Here is a 23,824-nt window from a genome sequence, read left to right as displayed (position 1 = left end):
TTCATGTATTGCCTATTACCATAGGCATTTATAAAAAATGGTGAAGGCTTGAAGGTTTAAATGGCTCTTTAAAGAGATTTCGTAAAGATTTATCCTCAGGAACAGCACAGATTTCATTCATAAATTTCCCATCCAAGTCAATAACACTTAGCCATTAAAATCTTGAGTACAGAAATAACTATCAAATTTGCACACTCCATCAAAATGGGGAATCATTTTTTTCATGATACTGTTACTTTGTCTTTCACAAACAAAGCTATATGTGAGGTCAAAAGGTGTTTTCCCTCGCTAACAGAAAAGTAGGAACAGAAACCATAAAATAATGCCTATCATAAATACCTAAGGCACTCATCTAGCAGAGTTTCTGCACAAATAAAAATAAGATGGTACGTGTAAAGGGCTTTGTAAGCTGTAAAAATCCTATACAAATGTCAGTTATTACTATTAAGCTTAGGAACCTCTGAGCAGTCATTTTAAAAATTCAATCCTCATACAATTCCCGTGGCTGAAAATAGATAATCTTTTTATACCTTGACTCATCACTCTCACCCCAACCGGCATATCCAATATGTTGCCAGATCTTCATCATATCTCCCATATGTCCCCCTCTCTTTTCTGACAGTCCCACCAGCCTAGTGCAGGCCCTCATCACCTCATGCCTAGACTATTGCAAAAGCCTTTTGGTTGGTCTCTCTGTCTGATCTGTCCCCGCTCCAGTCCTGTCTCTATTCAGCTATCAAATTAATTGTCCTAAAGCACGGATCTAACTATGTCACCCTCTCACCCATTCAGTAAATTCCAAGGGCTCCCTATCACCTCCAGGAAATATAAAATCCTCTGTCTGGCATTCAAAATGCTTTACAACCTAGTCTCTTCCTGCTTTTCTAGTTTTAATTCTTCCCTCCAGTGACAATGGTTTCATTGCTGTTCCATCTCCTAACCCCCAGGCATCTTCCCTGGTTGTTGCCTGTCTAGCATATTCTTCCTCCTCATCTCCATCTCCTGGTTCCTCTGATGTTCTTTAAGTCCCAGTGAAATTCCTACCTTCTACAAGAAGTCTTTCCTGATCTCTCTTAACTCTAGTATCCCCCCTTTTGAGTTATCCTCATTCTATCGTGTACATGGGCAGCTAAATATGGTAGAGTGGATAGGGCACTGGACCTGGAGTCAGGAAGACCTGAGTTCAAATCAGGCCTCAGATACATGACCCTGGGCAAGTCACTTAACCCTGTTTGTCTCAGTTTCCTCATCTGTAAGATGAGCTGGAGAAGGAAATGGCAAACCACTCCAGTGTCTTTGCCAAGAAAACCCCAAATGAGGTCAAAAAGAGTTGGACATGACTGAAACCGAACAACAATTATATATACATATATACGTATGTCTATATACACACATATATAATATATGCAAATAAATGTACATATTGTTATATATTTAATTTCTATATAATTATTTTACCGATTGTTATATATTTATAAACTATACAGATAAACTTTAATCTCTCTATAACTGCAGTTATAACTATATCTCTGGACATATACAAACTACGCATACGTCCATGTATATATGTAGGTGTGGTTGTACATAGTTATTTGCATAATTTTCTCCACTGGACTGTGAGCTCCTTGAGAGCAAGGATTGTTTTTGGCCTTTCTTTGGATCCCCATTGCTAAGTACCTGGAACACAGTAGGCATTTAATAAACGGTTGGTTGGTTATTTAACTTAGTTCTCGAAATGACATCACTATGTTGCAGTCAAGGTGCGGTGTATCTGACTGTGGCTGATCAGACCAATACAAGCTTGGAACGCTCTACCGCAGGTTGGGCACAAATAGTCCATATAAACATTTGAAGTGGAGATGTCTCTAAATTTGCACATCTCCCACTTCTTTCGAGCAACTACAATTCTTTGCTCACAGAGCATGGTGCCTTCTTTGTTGTGGGCACATCATGCTGTGTGGTCATTTGTCAGCATCTCCCATGTCAAACAATCAATTCCAGAGTTCTTCAGAGAACCCTTGAGAGTGTCCTTATCTCACTCCATTTGACCTTTATGTGAGTATCTCGTGGGTTCTGCAGCTCTAGAAATTGTTCAGAGCCATTTTTTAAAGGTGTTTGGAGGGATTTGGGGGAAAGCTTAAGCAAGTCCCTGCTTTCCAGCTGCCATCTTGGCTCTGCCCCCACCCCCTCATTACATGAGTATCTGCCTTGTGTGAGTTCTCCATAAAATAGTTTGACACTTGAACAACACGCACAGCCCTTCTAAATTGCACTCTCTGCAGTAGAATTGGGATGCTTGGCAGTTTAGCTTGAGAAAGCTGGTACCTTATCTTGCCTGGTAATCTTCAGAATCTTCCAAAGACAATAGAAAAGAAAGTGATTGTTTCCTGGTGTGGCACTGGTATATTGTCCAGGTTTCACAGGCATATGACTTATTGGCTAACTCGCATACCGCATGCTCTAGTCAAATAGGACCTGTAACCATTCCCTGAACAAAGTGAACCTTGGGCCATTCTTTTTTCTTAGCATGCCCTCCCCAACCACCTATGCTTGTTGAAATCCAGGCTCTAAAATGAGTTCCCCTCTACAGTTTTTCTTTATCCATAGCCTCACAAAGAAAATGTGCTATCTTTACCTGTGACTCTTATACTTTAGATCTCTCTTGTGAACTTTTCATGTTCTTACATGTATTATATATAATACAACTTCTTACATGTGTTACAATTTTTGATCTAGTATCTTCTTTGCAAAACTATAAACTTGAGGGTAAGGACCATTTATTCAAACAACAATCAACAAGCATTTATTAAGTGCTTCCTAAGGGATAACCATTGTGCTAAGTTCTAGAGATATAAGAAAGGCAAAAAACCAGTTCCTGCCCTAAGGAGCTCACAGTTTAATTGGGGAGACAACACTTAAATAACTTGATGCCTACAAGATAGAATAAATGGAAGGTCTTTTGAGACAGGAAGGCACTCCTATTTCAGGAGGTGGGATTTCAACTGAGTCATGAAGGCAGCCACGGAAATGAAGGGGCAGAGGTGAGGAGACAGAGTGTTTCAGGCATGGGGAAAGACCTGGGAGAGGGTGGGGTGGGGGCGGTGAGGAGTGTTGTGTATGACAAACAGTAGGGAGACCTCCATAGCTGTTTGTCACACACACAACACTCCTCCCCTCTCCATGCCAGTGTTGTTTTTCGTATTCCTGGGGTAGCAGAAAACAAAATAAAACAAGGCCAAAAACAAAACGAAACAAAAAACCCAAACCTTTAAACAGAAATATATTTATAGACATTATTGTTACATCCATAAAAGGTAATTGAAGTGTGTTATTCTTTCTTTCTAGCTAAGTAATTTGAAACAAGTTACATTTGTAGACGTGTCAGCAAATAAGTTGTCCAGTATTCCCATATGTGTTCTCCGGATGTCAAATTTACAGTGGTTGGACATCAGCAACAATCACCTTAATGATCTTCCACAAGATATAGACAGGTAGCTATTTACATTACAAGGTAAAATATTTGATTTTTATTAAAAGTTTAATCAAGCATGACCTTGGAGAAAACATGGAACAAATTATTTTTGACATAACAATTACTTTTAGGGGTTCTTTTGATTTCAGAAAAGTGTTTTGCTACATGAAGTATGGAAATAATATTTGTTGTTCAGTTGTGTCTGACTCTTTGTGACCCCATTTGGGGTTTTCTTGGCAAAGATACTTGAGTGGCTTGGAGATTTCCTTCTCCAGCTAATTTTACAGATGGGAAAACTGAGGCAAACAGAGTTAAGTGATGTGCCCAGGGTCACACAGCTAATAAGTGTCTTAAGCCAGATTTGAACTCAAGAAGATGAGTTTTACTGACTTTAGGTGTGGCCCTTTATCCACTGTGCTATGTAACCAACCAGTGGAAATAATGCTGTCTTTGAATCCAAGAGACATGGATTGGAGTATCATCCGACTGACACTGACTCTGATGCTCATTAAGTATGTGCCATTGGGAAAGTTATTTCACTTCCCAAACTGATTTTCCCATTTGTAAAATGGGCATTATGTTTGTACCGCATGTATAATTTAAAGCCTATGCTGTGAACTGTCATTTAAGATTAGTGGTTAACTATCACTTTGTGGATTCTTTGCTTCGATTATTCTTTGACTCACTTAACTCTTTAATTGACACCTCATCGTACCTTTACCTTTCTGTATTCAATTCAATTTAACAAGCCCTTATGAAATAGCTACTTATATGCAAGGAATTACGTTCAGTTACATGAGATTAAGTGATGCTACATCAACATATCGGCAATGAAACACTCTCCTGTTCCATATGCAAGTCAGTCACTGACATCAAAGTAATTCTTCAAATACAGATGGGAAAATTATAGACAAAGTAGTTATGTGATTTCAATACTTCACAGGACCAAATATGGTTGGTTTAATCTGTTCATTCTTATTACTCATACCTTCTTTTGCTAAAGTATAAATAATTTTCACATCTCTCAATCTAAAGAGGATCAGAGCCCACTTCCTCTAATCATCTAATCATTCACATGATGATAAAGAAATGGTTGACCCAAGGTCATGCAGGGAGCAAGCATCAGAGACAAGATTTGAATTGAGATCCTCTGACTTAAGAGTCACTCTTTCCCAGCTAACCACACTGTGGTTATATAGGAAAAAAAGTGTTGGACTCGGAGATTAGAATTTATGGTTAACATCCCAGCTCTGATACTTGTTGGCTAAATGACCATGGCCAAATCAGCTAACCTTTCTGAGCCTCACTTTCCTCATCTAAAACATGGAATAGGGGTTGGGCTTTTGATTTCACTGTTGTAGGGAACTCCCCGGTAAAACAAAGAAACAAAGAAATAAATAATCAAACAAATGCCTTCTAGCAGGGTGACACCTTGTCTGCAACTTATCAGCACATTAAGAAGTTAAGCAACTTGCCCAGGGTTATATACATACACATACAGGTATATGTCAGAGGTCAGGCTTGAACCCAGATCATCCGGACTCTGATTCTGGTTCTCCATCTATTGTCATGCTACCTTTCCAACTCCAAAGTGAGGCTTCACAATAGGATAGTTGCGGGGGAAAGTGCTTTTTCAACATCAAGAACTATATAAATGTGCTGAGCATGAGGAAATGAGTTTATCAACATAATACTATCTATTGGTTATATCCCCCAGTAGAATGTAAGATTTCTTTCATTTTTTTTAATCTCCATTGCTGCCCTAGTACGTGTATGTGCTTTAAATAAATGCTTGTCGATTGATTAAGTTGAAAGGGAATCAGTTTCAACTGAGCTGATAGATCATTATATTCAGCTGTTTATCCAAGAGCCGTACACGTCTGCACAGAACCTCAGTCACCATGGGATTTTTTTTACCAAAGGGAGTTGATGTATGGTACTAACATAGGCTTGTACTCAAGTGTCTTCTTTGCTCAAGTACGATGTGTTCTCCTTCCTCTTAGGCTGGAAGAACTGCAGTCTTTTCTCTTACATAAAAACAAACTGACCTACCTCCCTCAGGCTTTGCTCAACTTAACAAAGCTCACCTTGTTAGTAGTCAGCGGGGAAGATTTGGTGGAGATGCCTACAGCTCTTTGTGAGTCAAGCACTTTAAAGTAAGTAGAGAAAAGAAAAAAATAACCTACAAATGAATTTAGACTGGAAATAAGATAAATGATCATCATGAAAGAGATATGGGAGGAAATAAAAAAAAACACCCTGCAGTCTTTCTTTGCTTTACTTTGTGAAAACACTTGCATCTTTATTGGTCATTTCATGTAATAATGTGATAGGAATAAGATTTTGTTTTGGCTGGTTTTTTGATAGTATTTGACAGCACTCTAAGGTATATGAAAGTTAAGGAGACATTAAAATACAAAGCACCATGAAATCTCAATTAATCAGATTGAGCTTGGGAAATGGAATCTTCTGAATTACTGGATATTTCAATTACCTGTTACTCAGAAGCCCCTTTTACTCAAATCTTGGTTTTTTTTTTAATCTACTGTCTTGTTTAATAAGTATAGTGTATGGAACATAATTGACATTTTTCATATATGAATTGAAGATTTTGAAAGTCTTTAGGGGTCCTAATGATCAATTCCTTTGGTATACTATTGTAAATAAAGGGGTTAAGGGATAACGGCTCTGTGGGATTTTTTAAAAAAAATTAAATTGCTGGCAGGTTTTTTTTTCCCGTTTGTTTAAAAAAGTAGGTCAAGTGAAATAAATGATTAACCAAAGGTTCTGATTAAATGAAGTTTTCCTATATCATATGTTTAAATATTTAAATCTTTCCATGTAATGATGATATTAAAAAAGGTTTTGAGTGTCTGACTCATTCACCCATCGTTCATTTCAGTATAAGTCTTACTTTGCACCATTCCTCTCATACTTTCTTTTAACAGATAAAGTATAACTTCTCTAAGCTCAGTAATACTTTATATTTGTGGGGAAACTGAAACACTTAAAGGTCGGGATTCACTGAGGACTTAAGAACTATCTTCTAGTCTTCTTTGCTTTTCTTTCCTTCTCTTCCTTTTTGCCTGCTTCACTTTTTCCTCTGTTTCAGAGGAAATTCCAAATTCAAACATTTCATCACTGGGATACCGGCATTAGAGTGAGAAGCATGATGGTGGTGGGTTGGGAGTGTTGACGAGTGGAATGGAGGTTGGGGTTTTGCAGACTAGTGCAGCACTGCAAATGGGGGAACAGCAATAGGGGAAGGAGAGAATGGTCGAAAGGTATTTACTTTCCCCTTTTTTCTTTGCTTTCCCTCTCCACCACCAGCTCTATCGCTAGGCTCTTGCTCTCCACCAATGCTGGGATGTGATGAGAAGCAAAGACAAGAGATTGAGGTGGTGAGAGAAGATGAGGACCTTTTGAGCATGACATTCAGCTGTGAGGGAGAAAGAGAGAAAGGCAGAAAAGGAGAAAAGGAGGAAATTCCCGAAGTGAAGCAGCAAGTAGGAAAGGGGAGCTCTGGTAACTACCAGACCCCAAACTGCAGGAGGCTGTTCTCGAATGACTATTAGTAGGAAAAGGCCATACATAGTAGAATCACTTGAAAGAAAAAATGAAGTTATATATTAAAATGTTAAAGGAAAATAATATTTTCTTTTATCTTTTGTAACAGATTTGTAAGCCTCATGGATAACCCAATCGGCAAAACCAATTATCAAGACAGTGAAGAAATGACAGGAAGTGAGCAAGATCGTCAGTATTTTGAAAAGGAGTTTATGAAAGCCTACATTGAAGATCTAAAAGAAAGAGGTACACATGTTTAACTTTGGATACATGCTTTATTATTTTGCTTATTAATAGGTACCCGACCATAAGATTAATACAGGGTGGACAATTGTTAGAACACCACATATAAGAAAATTCACTCTTAAAAAAAGCACATACATAAATTGCAGTGAGTTGTGTGTGGTGATATTCAATTTTTAAAAGGTATCTTTTTTTAAACAAGTCAGCAAATATTTATTAAGTGCCTACAATGGACAAGGCAGTATGCAGATATAAATGTACTCTAAGGACATAAAGGGCTTCCTTCACAGAGCAGACATTTAACAAATAGAATGGCTTAACAAGTAAGCACATAGAAAAGCTATTTTTGCCTTACAAAAGGAATCATGATTCTAGAGCTGGAAGGGGCCTTAGATGGCTTCTGTTCCAAATCTCATATTTTACATATGAGGACGTAAGGACCATGTTGGTAAACTGAGCTGCTTAAGGTCACTAAGTAAGCACCGGGGGCAACATCATTTTCAGAGCCAGTGCCTTGGGCTATCTCTTCCTTGTCCTCACCTTCCTTTAAAAATAAAGTCTCTCTAATGAATTTAAGTGCCATTAATTATTTGGTAGTTGGATTCGTAGAGTTGAGAAACATAAAGCTAATTGAAAATGAATTCTTAATGATGATAGCATGCATTTATGGCACTTTTTAAAGGTTTAAACAGTGATTTCCTCACACGAACTTTGTGAAATAAGTATTGGAAATAGTTTTATCCACTTTTGTAGTTAAAAAACTAAGACTTACAGAGTACCTGCAAAAAAAAAAAACAACAAAAAAAAACCACATAGCAAGTTAGTGTTAAAGAGGTTAATATTAATAGAAATTTAAAATTATTTTGACTGGTGTACAGTGAACCCTTAGTAAACACTTTTTGAATGATTAATACTAAGTCCCAAAGTGTACCTTTTAAAGTACCTTGAGTTCTCTTATGATAATGGCTCACAACTATGTGACCCTTTTCAGACCAAGATTACACCAATCACTTGCATACTACATTCCGCCATTAGAGTTCTATGGGACCAAGGACTGTATCATGTTTGTGTTTGTGTCTCTACTACATAACACAAGGCCTGGCAATAGTAAGCTTTTTGATTGATTGACTTGGAAGAGATTTCAGAGAAGCCACTTAATCCAACCTGTGCCTGAATAGAAGTCTTTGCAAGATCTCTTGACTACACCCCCTTTTCTTCTCTGACACTGCTACCATTCTAATTCAGGCCTCATCACTTCAAGCCTTCGTTATTCTAAGAGCCTGATGGTGAAACCACCTACTTTAAGTCCCTCCTCACTCCAATCCATCCTCTATCCAATGAAATGATTTTCCTAAAATACAAATATGACCGTTCTACTCCCCTTGTCAATAAACTGCAGTGGCTTCCTTTTGTCTCCAGGAGTAAACACAAAATACCCTGTTTGGCATTCAAAGTCTTTTATAATCAATCCCTTCTTACCTCTTCAACTCACTGGTATTGCCTTCTTGGCTCTTCCACGAATGAGACACTCCTTCTCTCAGCTCCCAGCATTTTCTCTGGCTGTCCTTCATTGCATGATACTTTCCCTCCTCCACTCTGACTACTGACCTCTGTGGCTTCCTTTAAGTCCTAACTACATGTTTTCTTCCCCATTAGGTTGTTAAGTTGCCTGAGGGCAGGAACTGTCCTTTGCCCCTCTTTGTATCCCCAGAGATTAGCACAGTATCTGGCATGGAATAGACGTGGAATCGTTAAAAAAGATTAAATTCAACTTATTATTTACATTTAACATTCTTTTAAATTTTTTTTGAGTTCCAAATTCTCTCCCCCTTCACATTGAGAAGGAAAGAAATGTAATAGTAATTATAGATGTGAAATCATGTAAAACATTTTCATATTAGCCACGCTTCTAAAAAAGAAAGAAAAATAAAGTGAAAAGTTACGCTTCATTCTTCATTCAGACTCCAGCCGTTCTCTCTGTAGAGGTGGAAAGAAGTTTTCATTTAAAGTCCTTTGGAATTGTCTTGGATCATCATATTGGTCAGAATAGCTAAGTCATTCACAGTAGGTCATCCCATGATACCGCTGTCACTGTGTACGACATTCTGGTTCTGCTCATTTCACTTTGAATTAGTTCACAGAGTCTTTGCACATTTTTTCTGAGAGCACCCTGCTCATCATTTCTTATAGCACAACACCGTGCCACCAGAATTATATGCCGCAACTTGTTTAGCCATTCCCCAAGAAATGGGCATCCCCTCAATTTCCAATTCTTTGTCACCACAAAAAAGAGCTAGTATAAATATTTCTTGTACATATAGGTCCTTTTCCTTTTTCTTTGATCTCTTTTGGATACAGAACCACTCCTACTTTCTCTCTGTCTCTGTCTCTCTCTGTTTCTCTCTCTCTCTCTTTCTCTCTCTGTGTGTATCTCTGCCTCTCCTCACACATGTATACATACAATACACACATCTGTAAGTCAGGATAGAGATCCCCAATGCATTTTGACTCAAGGACTAAAGGAGCTGTGACTGGCGTCCCGAAGGGCAATCTCCTTCTCCATCACCCCAAGAGAGAGGGAGAAAGGGAAATCTTGATAGAAGTGAGAAGCGAACATTCTCCCTAAGGAGAGGACGTCAGAATCTCTAGGACATTCTGGGGAGAAACTTCAGGAACCCCAAATGAGGGAAAGATTCCTGCTACACTTGGGTAAAGGAAGGCAGGAGAGGGCACCCACTCCTGCCAGAGCCCAATTTTTCAAGTGACTTTAGCTGCATGAGGATGGGAGAGTAGAGGCCCCTGTAATTCTGACAGCACTGTGTGATTAAGGCTGAATGCAAACCAGATGGAGGAGCTATGATTACGTAATTCTGAGTGCTGGGGATTATGCTTAAGCAGGGGGGAGAGAAAAGAGAAATGATTTCAGTAGACTACAGTATGGTTCTGGACCTTTAACATGTTTATAGTAATTGAATATTATAATTCACAAAATGCTTCACTCACCACAATCTCGTGTTGAAAGGTGTGCAAATATTTCTATCTACATTTCACAGAGGAGGAAACTGAGTTAAATGACTTATTCATAGTCACATCGTTGGAAAATAGCAAAGTTGGGACAATAACCAAGGTCCAGTGCTCTTCCCTAGTACATAACTGTACTTCATTCATGTCCGTAGGAATGTGTGGCCCCTTGTAAGGCAAAGAATAAACAAACGAATGAATGAATGAATGAATACATAAATGAATAAAGCCATGCTCAGAAAATGTCACTTCTCACAGAGGATGTTTCTGTATAACTGATCTCCTTCTGAAAGTGCAAATGCTGAAAGTGTGATAGATAGCTAGCCTGAGGTTATTAGCCATCTTCAGCAATTTCTGTAAAGTTGATTTTTTAAAAAAAAGTCATTTATTAGAATCTTAAGAGAAAGAAAATTCTATTTTGTTCATATGAATTTTGAAGCTTAAAAAAATGATGTTAGACTTTATGACCTTTAATTTTCCTTCCAACTCTCAATCTGTTTTCCTATGATGCATTGAGGAGTGGGGAAGACCCTCTGTCCATGTGGAGCTTCCTTACACACAAGGAGAATTAATGTTGAATTATAACAGATAAAAAACCAACAAGCTGCGTACGCTTGGCCGGGTGACCTGAGAGGGGAGTTCCTGGACCTCAAATCCCTGTCTACCTTCTGCCTTTCTGTTTTGCTGTTGAAGCAAGTCAGAGAGACTGGAGACTTGAGAGGAGTTTCCCAGATCAGCAGCTGGTAGTTAGCAGGTCACTGAGGAATTCCCTGAAGGAGCACGTGGCAGATATAGACATATACCATCTCACTTTACCCAAGACGGGAATCACAGCTTTGGGAGTTGCCTCTTAGGTGATAATGTGCCAGAGTTTGACAGTTTGGACACTTGACCTTCTAGAGAGAGGAGGGAATTTCTTGATACAGTATACTCCAAGGAGAAGAAAGATTATCTATTTAAAGAGCAGAGCCAGTAAAAGGAAAGACAGTACAACTCCAATGGGAAGGAGATTGTTGAATAAGGGGACTGCATATGGTTGCATGTAGAATGTCAAAGGAATGCCTTGTTAGGAATACCACTTTTAATTCCCTTCTGAGTATTTTGGTATCTGATTATGGGCATGTATGAGTCCTTTGCATTTTATTTATTTCCTGTGGAATGAAACTAAGGCTGTCCTGTTATACATGCTTTGTTACCTTGAATATTTGTATGGGAGGAAATATTCTATTACCCATTTTTGGGAAGATCTAGACATGAGCTTTACCATGAGCAAAAGAGAAGATTTTCCTGGAGAACTTTCATGTGGGGGTATTCGGCTTAAGATACTAGCTTGAGGTTAGGCCCCATGCTGATTCTTAGTCAATCTTAGGTAACTTGATTCTCTGAATTACGGTGAATAATGCAACAATGTACATGTTCATAGAGTTATTAGACACACCCAAATAAAAATCCATTCCTTATATTCTTATCAGGTCTGTTGGGAAACTCATCGATTTGATAGGCTCCTTTCAGCTCAGAGGAGTGGAGGTTAAGGTGGAAACTAGACCATAGGCAGGGGGTTGCTGATGAATGTTTAATAACCAGCTCTCCGGGAAAAACAAAAAATATGCATGACATTTTAAAGTTTAATATGCATCAACATTTTCTCTATTACTTTGTTAAGGCTAGACGATCAACACACAGTAAATCCAGTCCTGACTTGTATCTTGCTGATATCTGCAATGTAAATGCTCAAACTGAAAATTTAACAATTGGCTCTCGTAAGTCAGTATAAGTTGGCTTCACCACGCCATTGGATAGCATATGCAAGCATGCAACGGAAATAATGAACCACTAATTTTTAAAACCACATTCTCTGTAGCTTCTGTCATTTTTTTCCTTGTAAAAATTTTAATCCTTTTTTCTCTTACCTTAATACATTATCCTAGACTTACAGAAGGGGATGAAGGGAAAATGTAGTAATGATAACTCATGTGTATAGAGCTTTTTATGGGTTACAAAGTGTTTTCCTCATAATAATTCTGTGAGAATTCTCTTGGGGAAACAGATAACAGAGTCAGTAGAGTTGGTTTTTTATCATGACTCTAAAGGTAAAAGAAACCTCATTTCATGGGGCGTTTGGTCATCTCACATTTCAGTGATACTGAAAGCACGTGACTTAGTCCATCAGCAGCCTAAGATCCAGTGGCAAAAGTGTCATTTAAAAGAGATCATTCTTTGTAAGTAAGGAGACAGAAATAGCACAAGGAAGGTAATTTTAGATTAATTCAAAAATCTAATGAAAGATTCATTCCAAGAAGGCACTGCTTTTACTGTCCCTAGTGATGTGGCAGGACAGCAAAGTCCTCACAGAAAAGTCACACTCTTTTGGTGTTTGAAGGGTTGTCAGGTGGAAGATGAATTAGATCTCTTCCCCTTGACTTAAGGGAGTACAGAATGAGGAGCGATGGATGGAAGTTGTGAAGAAGCAAATTTAGGCTTGATGCTAAGGGAAAGAAAAACCTTCTTAACAATTAGAACTGTCAAAAGTGTAATGGCTTGCCATAGGAGGGTGCAGGTTCCCTTTCAATGCATATATTTGAGGAGTCTAGAAGGCTTAAGAACTGACAGAACCTGGTAGATTATCGATGTGGGTGAAGATCAAGTAGCAGCTAGATGGTCCAGAGAACCGAGGACTCGACTTGGAATCAGAAGGAACTGAATCTGAAACTTGCCTCAGATGCGTGCTAGCTGTGTGATTCTGGCCAAGTCACGTAACTGCTCTCAGCCTCAGTTTTCTCATCTCTAAAACAGCTGCCTCAGAGGGTTGTTTCGAGGATCCAGTGAGATGATACACCTAAAGCGCTTTGCAAACCTTACGGTGCTACGTAAATGCTCGCTATTGTTGTCCGCTTAGACATGTAGATGGTTTGGATAATTCAGTCGTTGAAATAATCTTTGTACGCTATGTAAGTTTTTGTTTTTAGTTTCTAATTGTCAGGATCAACCTTAGTTCTCTTCGGGGGTGTGCTGCTTAATTAGTGTTTAATAATCGACTCTCTGGTTAAACAAATGCATGCAGAGCGCAATTTTAAATTTAATTTGCAATATTAGCATTTTATCCAAAACTTTCTTAAATATAGAAATAAAAAAAATCAAGTTTTGTTTTGTAGCATTTGCTGATTTCCGAGGTATAAATAATAACATGGAAAATTTAACAATCAGCTCTCAAGAGCAGTTTAAGCTGATCCCAGAACACTTCCTGCCTGTAGTTCAATCTTTTTGGTAAAGAGCAGCATAAACTCGACTGTTTTCAAAACCTCAACACAAGGAAAGAGCTCGTTAGTTTACTGTAGAATTCGAAAGCCCAGAGTCATTAAACACCATCCTGGAAAGTCTGGGTGGTGTGAATGGATAGAGCACATCTATTAGGCCTCCCTTTCTCCCCCTACCCCTTCTCTTATGAAGAAATCATCTTTAACTTTGCTGGGGAAATTGTAGCCATTCTTTATCACCTCCCTCTCTTCCCTTGGACATGTCAAAATCTCTTTTACTTTCCTCTAGTCCCTGACAATGAGGCGGTCCATCTCCTTGCCAAGAAAGCTCCTCTACATTTGCCCTTGATCCAGTTTCCTCTCATCTTCTCTACCAGATTGCCTCCTCAATCATTCTCTAATCTTTAGTCTTGAGACTTTCAGCTAATGTGGCTGCCTGAACAGGGACAAACTACCCGGTTCTCTCACCTCTATTCCAGGAAAAATCCAGAAATTCACACCGGACTTAATAATGATGAAGAAATCAAAGGAGAAACCACCTCAAAACTACCAGCAGTCCCTGGGGAATAGGAAAGATGCCAGCATAGGAAAATAAGCCTATAGCTTCCCAGTGTGACCAATGAAGAGCAGAAGCATGCGTTGCTTATAAAGCTCTTTGTCTAGAGAGAGCAAAAGTTAAAGGTTCCCCTGGGAAAACCCCAATGTGGTTGAAACTCACATTGGGCCCCTCCTGGAAAATCTGGGTAGCGGCAGTGACTAGGGTAGGCTTCACTTGGTTCAGGACACCCCAGGCCTCTGAGTTCTCTGCCATCCCATCACGCTGAAGATCCAGCACCCTGAATCTCAAAAATTCGGGGAGGCCTTACCCAAGGTGGAGGATGTCAGTACAAGGCAAAGCAAGGGCCAACCCCCACTCTCCCAAAAGCACTTCAAAGTATGAATCCTATTGCTAACACAAAGGCCCAATTCAAGAACTAAAACTGAAGAGAGAAGTAAACCAATAAAAGACACAGAGTATAATTTGTTCAGCCATTCTCTAGTTGATGGACATTTTTTTTACTGCCAACACACACATGCTGCTATCAATATGGTGTGTACATATAGTGCCTTTGCCTCTCTCTTTAATCTTTTGTATATAGGTCTTGTAGTAATATGGCTAGGTAAAGGGGCATATACTTTTTAGTAATGCTTTGTGAATAATTCCAAACTGTTTTCCAGAATGGTTATATGTATTCACAGGTCTATAAAGAGCACAATAGTCTGCCTATTTTCCTGACTTTTGTCATTTTTCATTAGTTAGTCATCTTTGCCAATCTGGTGCCTGCAGAGTGGAACCTCAGAATTTTTTAATTCGTAGTTCTCTAATTATTAGTGATTTATGGCATTTTTTTCATCTAGCCATAGATAGCCTGAGTTTTTTTTTTCTCTTAAGACCTGCCTGGTCATATCCTTAGACTATTATCACTGATCATTGTTCTTTATTATTATAAAATAGATTCGGATCCTTGTATATCTTGGAAAGGAGAACTTTATCAGAGTAACTTGCTGAAATTTTTTTCTGAGTTGTTTCCTTTTTAACCTCAGATTTATTGTATTTGTTTAAAGATTTTTTAAATTTTATGTAATTAAAATTATCCAATTTATCTTCTGGTATATTATCTGTACTTTTTTGGTCATGTACTTTTTTTTCTCTATCAAAATGTCTAATACACATTTCCCCCTCATGTTTCTCTAATTTGTTTATGATGTGACCTTTTATATCTGGGTCAATATCCATTTGGATCTTATCTTGGCATAAGGTATGAAGTGTTGTTCTCAGTCTAATTTCTTTGGTAATGTTGTTTAAGTTTCCCCGAAATTTCAGCAAGGAGTGAGTCCTTTCCCAAGTAGATGGGCTTTTAATGTTCATGAAAAGGAAGAAATTGATGATTACAAAGAAATATTGAAAGACTTGTATGAACTGGTGCAGAGTAAAGAAAGAACCAAAAAAACCATTTTACACCGTAACATCAATATTGTGAAAATGAATAATTTTAAGACTCTTATAAACTGAAGGATGAAATAAGCAGAACCAGGACAACAATTTATATATTAAAAGCAACATTGTAAAGAGAAGCAACTTTGAAAGCTATAAGAATTATTATCAACACAATGACCAGCCATGAATCCAGAGTACCAATGAGGAAATGTTCTATCCACCTCTTGATAGAGAAGCCATAGATGTAGGGCACAGAATGAAACACACTTTTTGAACACAGCCAAGTATAGCAATGCAGCTCGGCTGCACGTATTTCTTGCAAGAAATTTGTTTTTTTTTTTAATGCAGTATGGTAGAAGGAATAGAAAATAGATTTCTCTTAATTAAAAAATAAAACTTTAACTAAAAAAAAACATTGACCAGCATTAAAAAATATGGCAAATATAGAAATTCTCCTGAAGAAGAAGAATAACTGTAACAACTACCTTCTGTGACTCAAAGGGTAAAAATGGATTTTCTACAAGGTCTAATCTTCAGTCTCTTTGTATATACTGCCTTTTTCCTATAGCCTTCAAAAATATCCAAGTCTTCCCCATCCAAAAAAACCAAAAACAAACCAAACCAAACCACACAAACACAAAAAACAAGACAAACTTTCACTAGACCCTACCTCAAGATATCATCCTTTCTCTCTCCTCCTTTTATTAGCTATACTTCTAGGAGTTCTAGGAGAAAAAAATATCTTTCTACACTCATAGCTTTCACTTCTCATTTTATTTACCCCTCAACTCTGCATTCTGGGTTCTGATGTCATTATTCAAACGAAATTTCTTTTTCCAAAGGTAACAGTGGTGTCTTAACTGTCATAGCTGACAGTCACTTTTTTTTGTTCCCAGCTCTCATCTTTTTCAACTTGTCAGATTGCTGACCACCCTCTCCTCCTACATACTCTTTCTTCTCTGTTGATTGTTTGTGGTGTGTGTGTGTGTATGTGTGTGACAATACTGTCTCCTGGTTCTCCTACCCATCATATCAATCCTCTTCAGTCTCGTTAGGTGGTTTATCATTTATAGAATGTTCTCTGAGCATTCCTAAGGCCTCTGTTCTTGATTCTCTGCCCTCCCCTCCCCTTCCCTTCCCTCCTCTCTTCTCCTGTCCTCTCCCCTTCCTTCCCCTCCTCCATATTCTCTGTTGGTGCCCCGTCAATCTCCAGGGACTTAATCATCCTTCCTATGTAGATGACTTACAGATCTGTATGTTTGGCTTCCTTCCTATTTTCCTGAGATTGATTCTAACTTCACCAGCTTTCTAATAGACATTTGCAATTGATTGTCCCAGAGACATCTCAAATTCAACAGGTCCTGGAGAGAACTCTATTTTCCCCCAAATACAACCTTCTGCTGAATTTCCCTATTTTGGTTGAAGGTACTACTTGTCATCCAATCTCTCAGGTTTATAGCCTTGGGCTTTTCCCCTCCTTTATACCACCTATCCAATCAGTTGGCCATCTTGCCATTTCTGTCTCTAAAGCATTTATCATACTTGACATGACTTCTTGACTTATACAGTCACCACCGTAAATCAGGTCCTTATCACTTCTTATCTGGATTACATGAAGTTTTAATCAGTTTTCCCAGCTGCTAGTGTCCTCTCCCTCTATCTCCCTCTCTCTCTGTCTCTATCTGTCTCTCTCTCTCTCTCTCTCTCTCTCTCTCTCTCTCTCTCTCTCTCTCTCTGTCTCTCTCTCTCTCTCTCTCTCTCTGTCTCTCTCTCTCTCTCTCTCTCTCTCTGTCTCTCTCTCTCTCTGTCTCTCTCTCTCTGTCTCTCTGTCTCTCTGCTCTCTGTCTCTCTCTCTCTCTCTCTCTCTCTCTCTCTCTGTCTCTCTCTCTCTGTGTCTCTCTCCCCTACCTTGCATATTTTCATACATAATAGAAGTTAGCATGTAAGGTTTGCAAAATGCCTTACAAATTACCTCATCTCATCCTCACAATAACCCTATTATTATCCTCACTTGACAGAGAAGGAAAGCTGAGACTGAGAGAAGGCTAGGCGAGTCACTCATGGCCACACACCTGGCATGTGTCTGAGGATGGATTTACAGTCAGGTCTTCCTGACTCCAGCACCAGAACACTGCACTCTCAGCCAGATTGTTTTCCCCAAGAGAATAAAAGCTCCATAGGAGTATAAATTGTATTCCTTTGTCCAGTGTACAGCATATCTCCCGGCATACAATAAATTCTTGTTGATCGATTGGGCCTGAAATCAGGAAGACCTAGGTTCAAATCCTCCCTCGAACACTTGTTAGCACTGTGACTTTGGGCAATCGTAGCTAATAAGAACAGTGAGCATTTCTGTACCACTCTAAGGTTTGCAAAGCATTTTGTACGTCTCGTCTAACTTTGGGTACAAACAATAGTTGTTGTGAATTATCAATGAGTCGTCCTCATTTTGCAGGTGAGAAAACTTAGGCTAAGAGAGGTTAAGTGACTTGCTCAGGAGGATTTGAGTTCAGATCTTCCTGGTCTGAAGTAAAGCGTTCTATCCACCAGCCCACTTAAGTAAGTGACTCAACTTTTCGAGGCTATTTCTGCCTCTGTAAAACAGGGTTAACGTCAGCCCCTGCTTCACAGGGTTGTTGTACGATGTGCATAAAGAGCACCGAAAATCTTAAAGAAGCTGTCGACTTCTGTTGTTATTATCTAATCCAAGGCTTCATTTTCCGATGAGGAAACTAAAATCACAGAAGGTAGAGGCTTGTCCACAATCATATGACTTGTTAGTGGTAAATTTAGGATTATAGCCCAAGATTCCTCACTCTTACTCTATATGTTGCACACCACTATTCCACTACATTGTTTAAAACATTCCTTTAAAAGATTCTACTTATGTGCTTCTGACAACATGTCTTGGCATTGGAAAAAAACGAGATTAGAACTATGCATGAGACATGTATGATTTGCCTATTTTAGGAAAAAAGTTTAAAATACTTCCTATTTTCTGAAGTTGTTTTAAGTTTCAGGAGTTTTATTACATGACTAATATTGAACTTGCTCCATGATTTAGGGGGAAAAATGCAGAAGGGGTAGGGAGGTCATTAGACTTTGAAATGTCAGGTTTCATTAAACATGGATTGCATGCTTTATATACTATTGAATTAATGAAGATGTAACCTTGTTAATTCATTCTCCATTCAGTACGTTTTTCAACTTCTTCTATAAAACTCATTTTTGTTCCATCAAATCTTTATGCTGTGAGGTTGTCTAGATGGTCTCTTGGGTCTCTTCCATCTCTAGCATTCTGTGTGATTCAGTGAAATTTAAGGATGTAATTGGAATAAGGCAAAGCCGCTCTTGAAGACTGAGGCTGAAGCTTTCCTCCGAGGTCCATGTCATCTAGCTATGTCGTTGGGGGGGGGGGTGTGGTGCAGTAAAGGAGCAGTGCTTTCTTTTAATGAATTTTTCATTAGGGTTTTGAGTAAAGCTAAGACAAACTCATCTTATTTTTGTCCTCTTAGTTAAACCATTTACTTTTCCATATAAAAATCTAGAGTTCAGGATCTATCATGACTGCCATTTTATTTCTGCTGTAAAAAGTAGATATGTTTTTTTTTTAAATTGTTACTATGCCTAATTCTGTCAGCTGATATGTCATGTACTCTGAATAATAGTTTTGCATGTTAATGCTTTCATTACCCCCTTAGTAAAAAGAAATACATTCTTTAAAACCATTTATCTTTTTACTGACCTAAATGTATCTTTAAAAAAAAGAAACAATTCTTGTTGGATGATCAAATTAAGTGACTTTATTTATATGTTCAAAGAGGTTACAGGATCATTGGATTAAGAATTAAAAGATATTTTAGAGATTAAAACCTTTCGTTTTAGAAAAGTTCAAAGAAACAGATCTTTCCAGCGTGGCACACATTGTAGGAGAACCAGGATTTAAACTTAGGTCTTTGAATGTCATCCAGGATTCATTCTATTTATTTTCTGTTCCTTTCTTATTGGCCAATCAATTCATCCAGGGGGCAGGGGACAATAGTAGGATTCAACTAATCACTAAACAGAAATCATAAAACATTATTAATAATATAATAGTAACATTATTAATATATTTACAATGCAACACAAAGACAAAATATACATATTCGATAAAAGTAGAAAAATAGAAACAAATTAACTGGAACTCATTAAGTTGTTAATAGTCATTTAAATGAATTCTACACTTTCACCAACCATTTCTAAAGCTTATATATATTTAAAGGATCTATCTCACTATCATGACTGCTGGTTTTCCTTCCACAAATATAGGTTTAAACTCCTCTCTTACTTCATATGTTCTTTGTGAGTTGATGTGGGATGCATATACATATGAACATATATATACTTATGTATGAGTGGTAAATAGGATATGTCGAGTTGTATTATTCAGCCTTTCTTATGCATTGCTTTTCCCAACCGATGCCCAAACATGTTTTTCAGCATAAACTCATCCACTCTCTTTTTGCTCTAGAAAGCAGTGACAAAAGACTCTATAAGTCTTTATATATTTTTAGTTCTAAATCTTCAGCCAGACATCACTGTATGAAAACACTTCAGCAATCTGAAAGAAGTTAGGTTAGAACAACATCTCCACTGCATACCACAATGAGCTCTAAATATATAACTTAGATAGACAAAATCATATCATAAGCAAATTAGGGGAGAGGGGATGAAGGTGTTTTTTAAAACTATGAATGGGGGAGAGTTCTTGATTAATCAAATGGTAAAGAGGATCACGGGAGGTAAAATAGACAATACTTATTACATAAAATTAAAAAGTTGGAGCAAAATAAAAATCAAGGTATTTAAAATTAAAATTGAAACAACTAGGGAAAATCTTTGTAGCAGATTTCTCTGATAAAGGTCTAATATCCAAGATTCATATGAAATTAATACAAATAGAGAAGAATAAATGTCATTCCTTAACCTATAAATGGTGAAAAGATATGAGTAGGCAGTTCTCAAAAGAAGATAGACAGGCTATCCACAACTGTGTGTCAAAAATGCTTCAAATTATTAATAAGAAAAATGAAAATAAAAAACAACTCTTCAGCGCCTCCTCATAGCCATCAGATTGGCAAAGATGTCAGAAAAAGCAAATGACAATTGTGCAGCTGTGAAGTAATCTTATCATTCTGAAGACCAATTTTTAATTATACTCTAAAAGTCATTAAACTGTGCACGCTCTTTGACTTAATAATATCACAACTAGGCTTATATCCCAAAGAGATTAAAAAAAAGGTAGAGGAATCACATATATAAAATATTTGTCATATCACTTTCTGTTATACTAAAATGGGTGCCCATCAGTTGTAGAAAGTCTAAACAAATTACAGCACATGAATACACTGGCATAATATTTCACTGCAAGAAATGATGAAAGGGAGGGATTCCAAAAAGCTTGAGAGGACTTGGATAAACTGATGTAAAGTAGTGAGCAAACCCTGGAGAATAATTGTGGAAGATTTAAGAATTATGATCAATGCATTGACCAATAAGAACTTCAAAAGACTGATGATTATTCATGTTTCTTACCTCTTGACACCGAGATACCAGACTAGAGAAGAAGGAGATTTTCTGATACAGTTAATATGTGAATATGTTCCCTTCTAAGGAGAGCTTTTCATTTTTTCTTGGTGCAGATGTATAAGGTGATGATAGTGAAAAAAAGTGGAAGAAAAGATAGAAAAGAGTAATGATGAATTACAAAAATAATAGAAAGAAACAGAAGGAAGTCCAGAAAGAGACACAGATGAGCAATGGAGTATTTGAACTACCTTGTTAAATATGAATTATTAAAAAAAGGCCAAAGTGTTCATGATGGAAAGAAATAAACCAAATTATATGTAACAGACAGTGATAGTTTCCTATACAAAGTGAAATAGTAGAGATGTCTCCATGGGATACTAAGTGATGCTCAGGCTTTTTGTCGTTGTTATTATCTCTGCTATCATTTCAAAATTTAAAACATTGTAATTGCCTTTGCTTTTTTGATTTCACTCCCAATCCAATGTCATCAGCTCTTGTAACTTTTATTCTAGTAAGCTTATATGGGTGACCAACTGTTCAGAGCTGGCAATGTTTGATACTAGACAACTGAATCTTATTTGGGATTTAAGAATTCCTACAATTTGTTTAGAATGCAATCACTACTTCTATGTGGGCAGATTTCCATTTAACTGATTGCAGTAGTTATGAAAATTTTATTTTTTTTTGAGTGGTAATAACATGCTTAGAAAAGGAGTATATATTTTCACTTGTTTATAAAAGGCTAAAATTAAATGTAGTATTTTTTTTTACAGAATCTGTTCCTAGCTATACCACAAAGGTATCATTTAATCTTCAACTTTGATATCATCCTGCAGGAAGACTGGAAAATCCCCTGATCATGGTCATTATGAGTGGAAAGCTTTGGTGTTCTGAACTAACTCAAATGTTGTTTAAGTACAACAGACTGATTTTTTTTTCATTCATAATAGCAACAGCATGTGCTTTAGAACAAAATTCAAGAAACTACTTTGATAGTTAAGAAGTGATCATTTTAGAAAATATGTGATTTTTAAAGTTGCCTTTTTACAGACCAAATTCACAAGTTGACAGTATTATTTTCAAAAATATCGGAGTAAGTGATGTTGTATAAAGTGTTCGTATTAGATTCTTTTGCTCTTTTAAACATAATTTGTAAAGTTTTATTTTTTTAGAATTATTTTCCTTGGTTTATACAAACTGTTCTTCCCATGGATTTTAAATGACATTGTAGGAAGTGGAGGCTTCCACATCTGGATCACATATCCAATCTTAGATATTTATTAAGGGCTTACTACGTCCCAGGCATTGTGCTATGTGCTGGACATACAATTAATAAAAAAGAAAGACAGTCCCTTCCCCCGAGAAGATTATAACCTAATGCAGGGGGCAGATAACACAAAAGAAGAGTCAGGAGTGTGGGGTGGGATAAACACTAGGGGTTACCTAGGTGTGGGAACATCTTGTTCCATGGAACTAAAACCAGGCAGAGCAGCAGATACAGAAGGGAGTGAACTGAAAAGTCCGGTTTCTGCCCTCTATAAAAGCATTGGGAGGATAAGGTTATTATGCACACTAAGCATGGGGCTGCTTGAAGTATTGAAAAGGGGGATTTGGAAGAGGAATTTTCTAAGGGCTAGGGTTGGAGGAGGCCAGTTAATGCTATGAGAATCACCTGTTTTCAGGCTTATTCCTCTTTTATCTTCCCTATTCTTATTCCATGAACTCACAGAGCAGCCCCTCAGTTCTGCAGTGACCAAACACTGGATGATAGAGAGGTAACAGCAACGTCGAGGTCTCTTCTGACCATAATAATCATCCCGATGATTATAACTGACCTTTATATGCAACATTAGATACATTATTTATTTTTGTCACTTGATAACATTGTGCAGTAGATATTACAGATATTTCCAATTTACAGAAGAAGAAATCGAGACTCAAAAGGTGAACTGACTTGGCAGTGTTCACCTTGGCAGTGGTAAAAGTCGGAGGCAGAATTTGAACTCTGATGTCTTTGACCTGTAGTACTAACACCCTTCCCATTATGCCCCACTGTCTGATAGAAACCTATTTCTGCTCACTGTAAGTCAATTTCTTCTCACTAAAACAAATATAAGAGGCAAATAAAAAGACACAGTCATGGAAGCCATACTAACACAGTTAGGGTATTTAAGAGTGTACTGTTATAATTAAAGAGATTTCTGGCAAATAGATGAAAATATTAAGGAGAAGTGAAATAATATTACTATAACTTTAAATGAAAGTATTTTTGTTAAAATTATTTTTGAACCAAACTTAAAGTTTCTAATTGTATATTAGTGATTTTGAAAGTTGTTTATTGACCTGTAAAGGTAAATTTTATAAAGAACCAAAAGAAAAAATGTATCTTAACTCTGTGGAAAATGTGGATTTACATATGAATCAAGTTTGCGTAATTTTCACATAATTTTGTTTCAATAAAGTTGGTGTTTTATGCAAAAATCCCAGTCTGTCTCTTATATATGAATGAATGTCAAAAAAGTTTTAATAAACTATGACTATTTTGATATTAATATATCCCAAAGATTAAATATATCATTTGAATATATGTTTATAGATGCTATTTAATTGATATATTCATGTAAATATAAATATAAATGAAATAGTTCAAAAAAGGATGTAAACCTCAAGGAAAGTAATGAAAGCAGATATTAATGTAGTGTCATAATACTGTTTGTT

General features: G+C 37.3%; 1 protein-coding gene across 1 annotated transcript in view; it reads left to right on the top strand.

The window, feature by feature from the left end:
* The window catches only part of LRRC2 (leucine rich repeat containing 2), a 198,285-nt gene extending 174,698 nt beyond the window's left edge, over positions 1-23,587 (top strand). Inside the window, exons 6-9 of the mRNA XM_036751543.1 lie at positions 3,346-3,491; positions 5,476-5,628; positions 7,149-7,285; positions 21,880-23,587. Of these exons, the coding sequence (XP_036607438.1) occupies positions 3,346-3,491; positions 5,476-5,628; positions 7,149-7,285; positions 21,880-21,929 (486 nt within the window). The 3' untranslated portion in view covers positions 21,930-23,587. The remainder of the gene's footprint in view (positions 1-3,345; positions 3,492-5,475; positions 5,629-7,148; positions 7,286-21,879) is intronic.
* Positions 23,588-23,824: the final 237 nt, after the last annotated feature.

Source organism: Trichosurus vulpecula, chromosome 1 (assembly GCF_011100635.1).
Source record: "Trichosurus vulpecula isolate mTriVul1 chromosome 1, mTriVul1.pri, whole genome shotgun sequence".
Classification (NCBI taxonomy): Eukaryota; Metazoa; Chordata; class Mammalia; order Diprotodontia; family Phalangeridae; genus Trichosurus; species Trichosurus vulpecula.
This window is presented reverse-complemented; position numbering and strand designations above follow the sequence as displayed.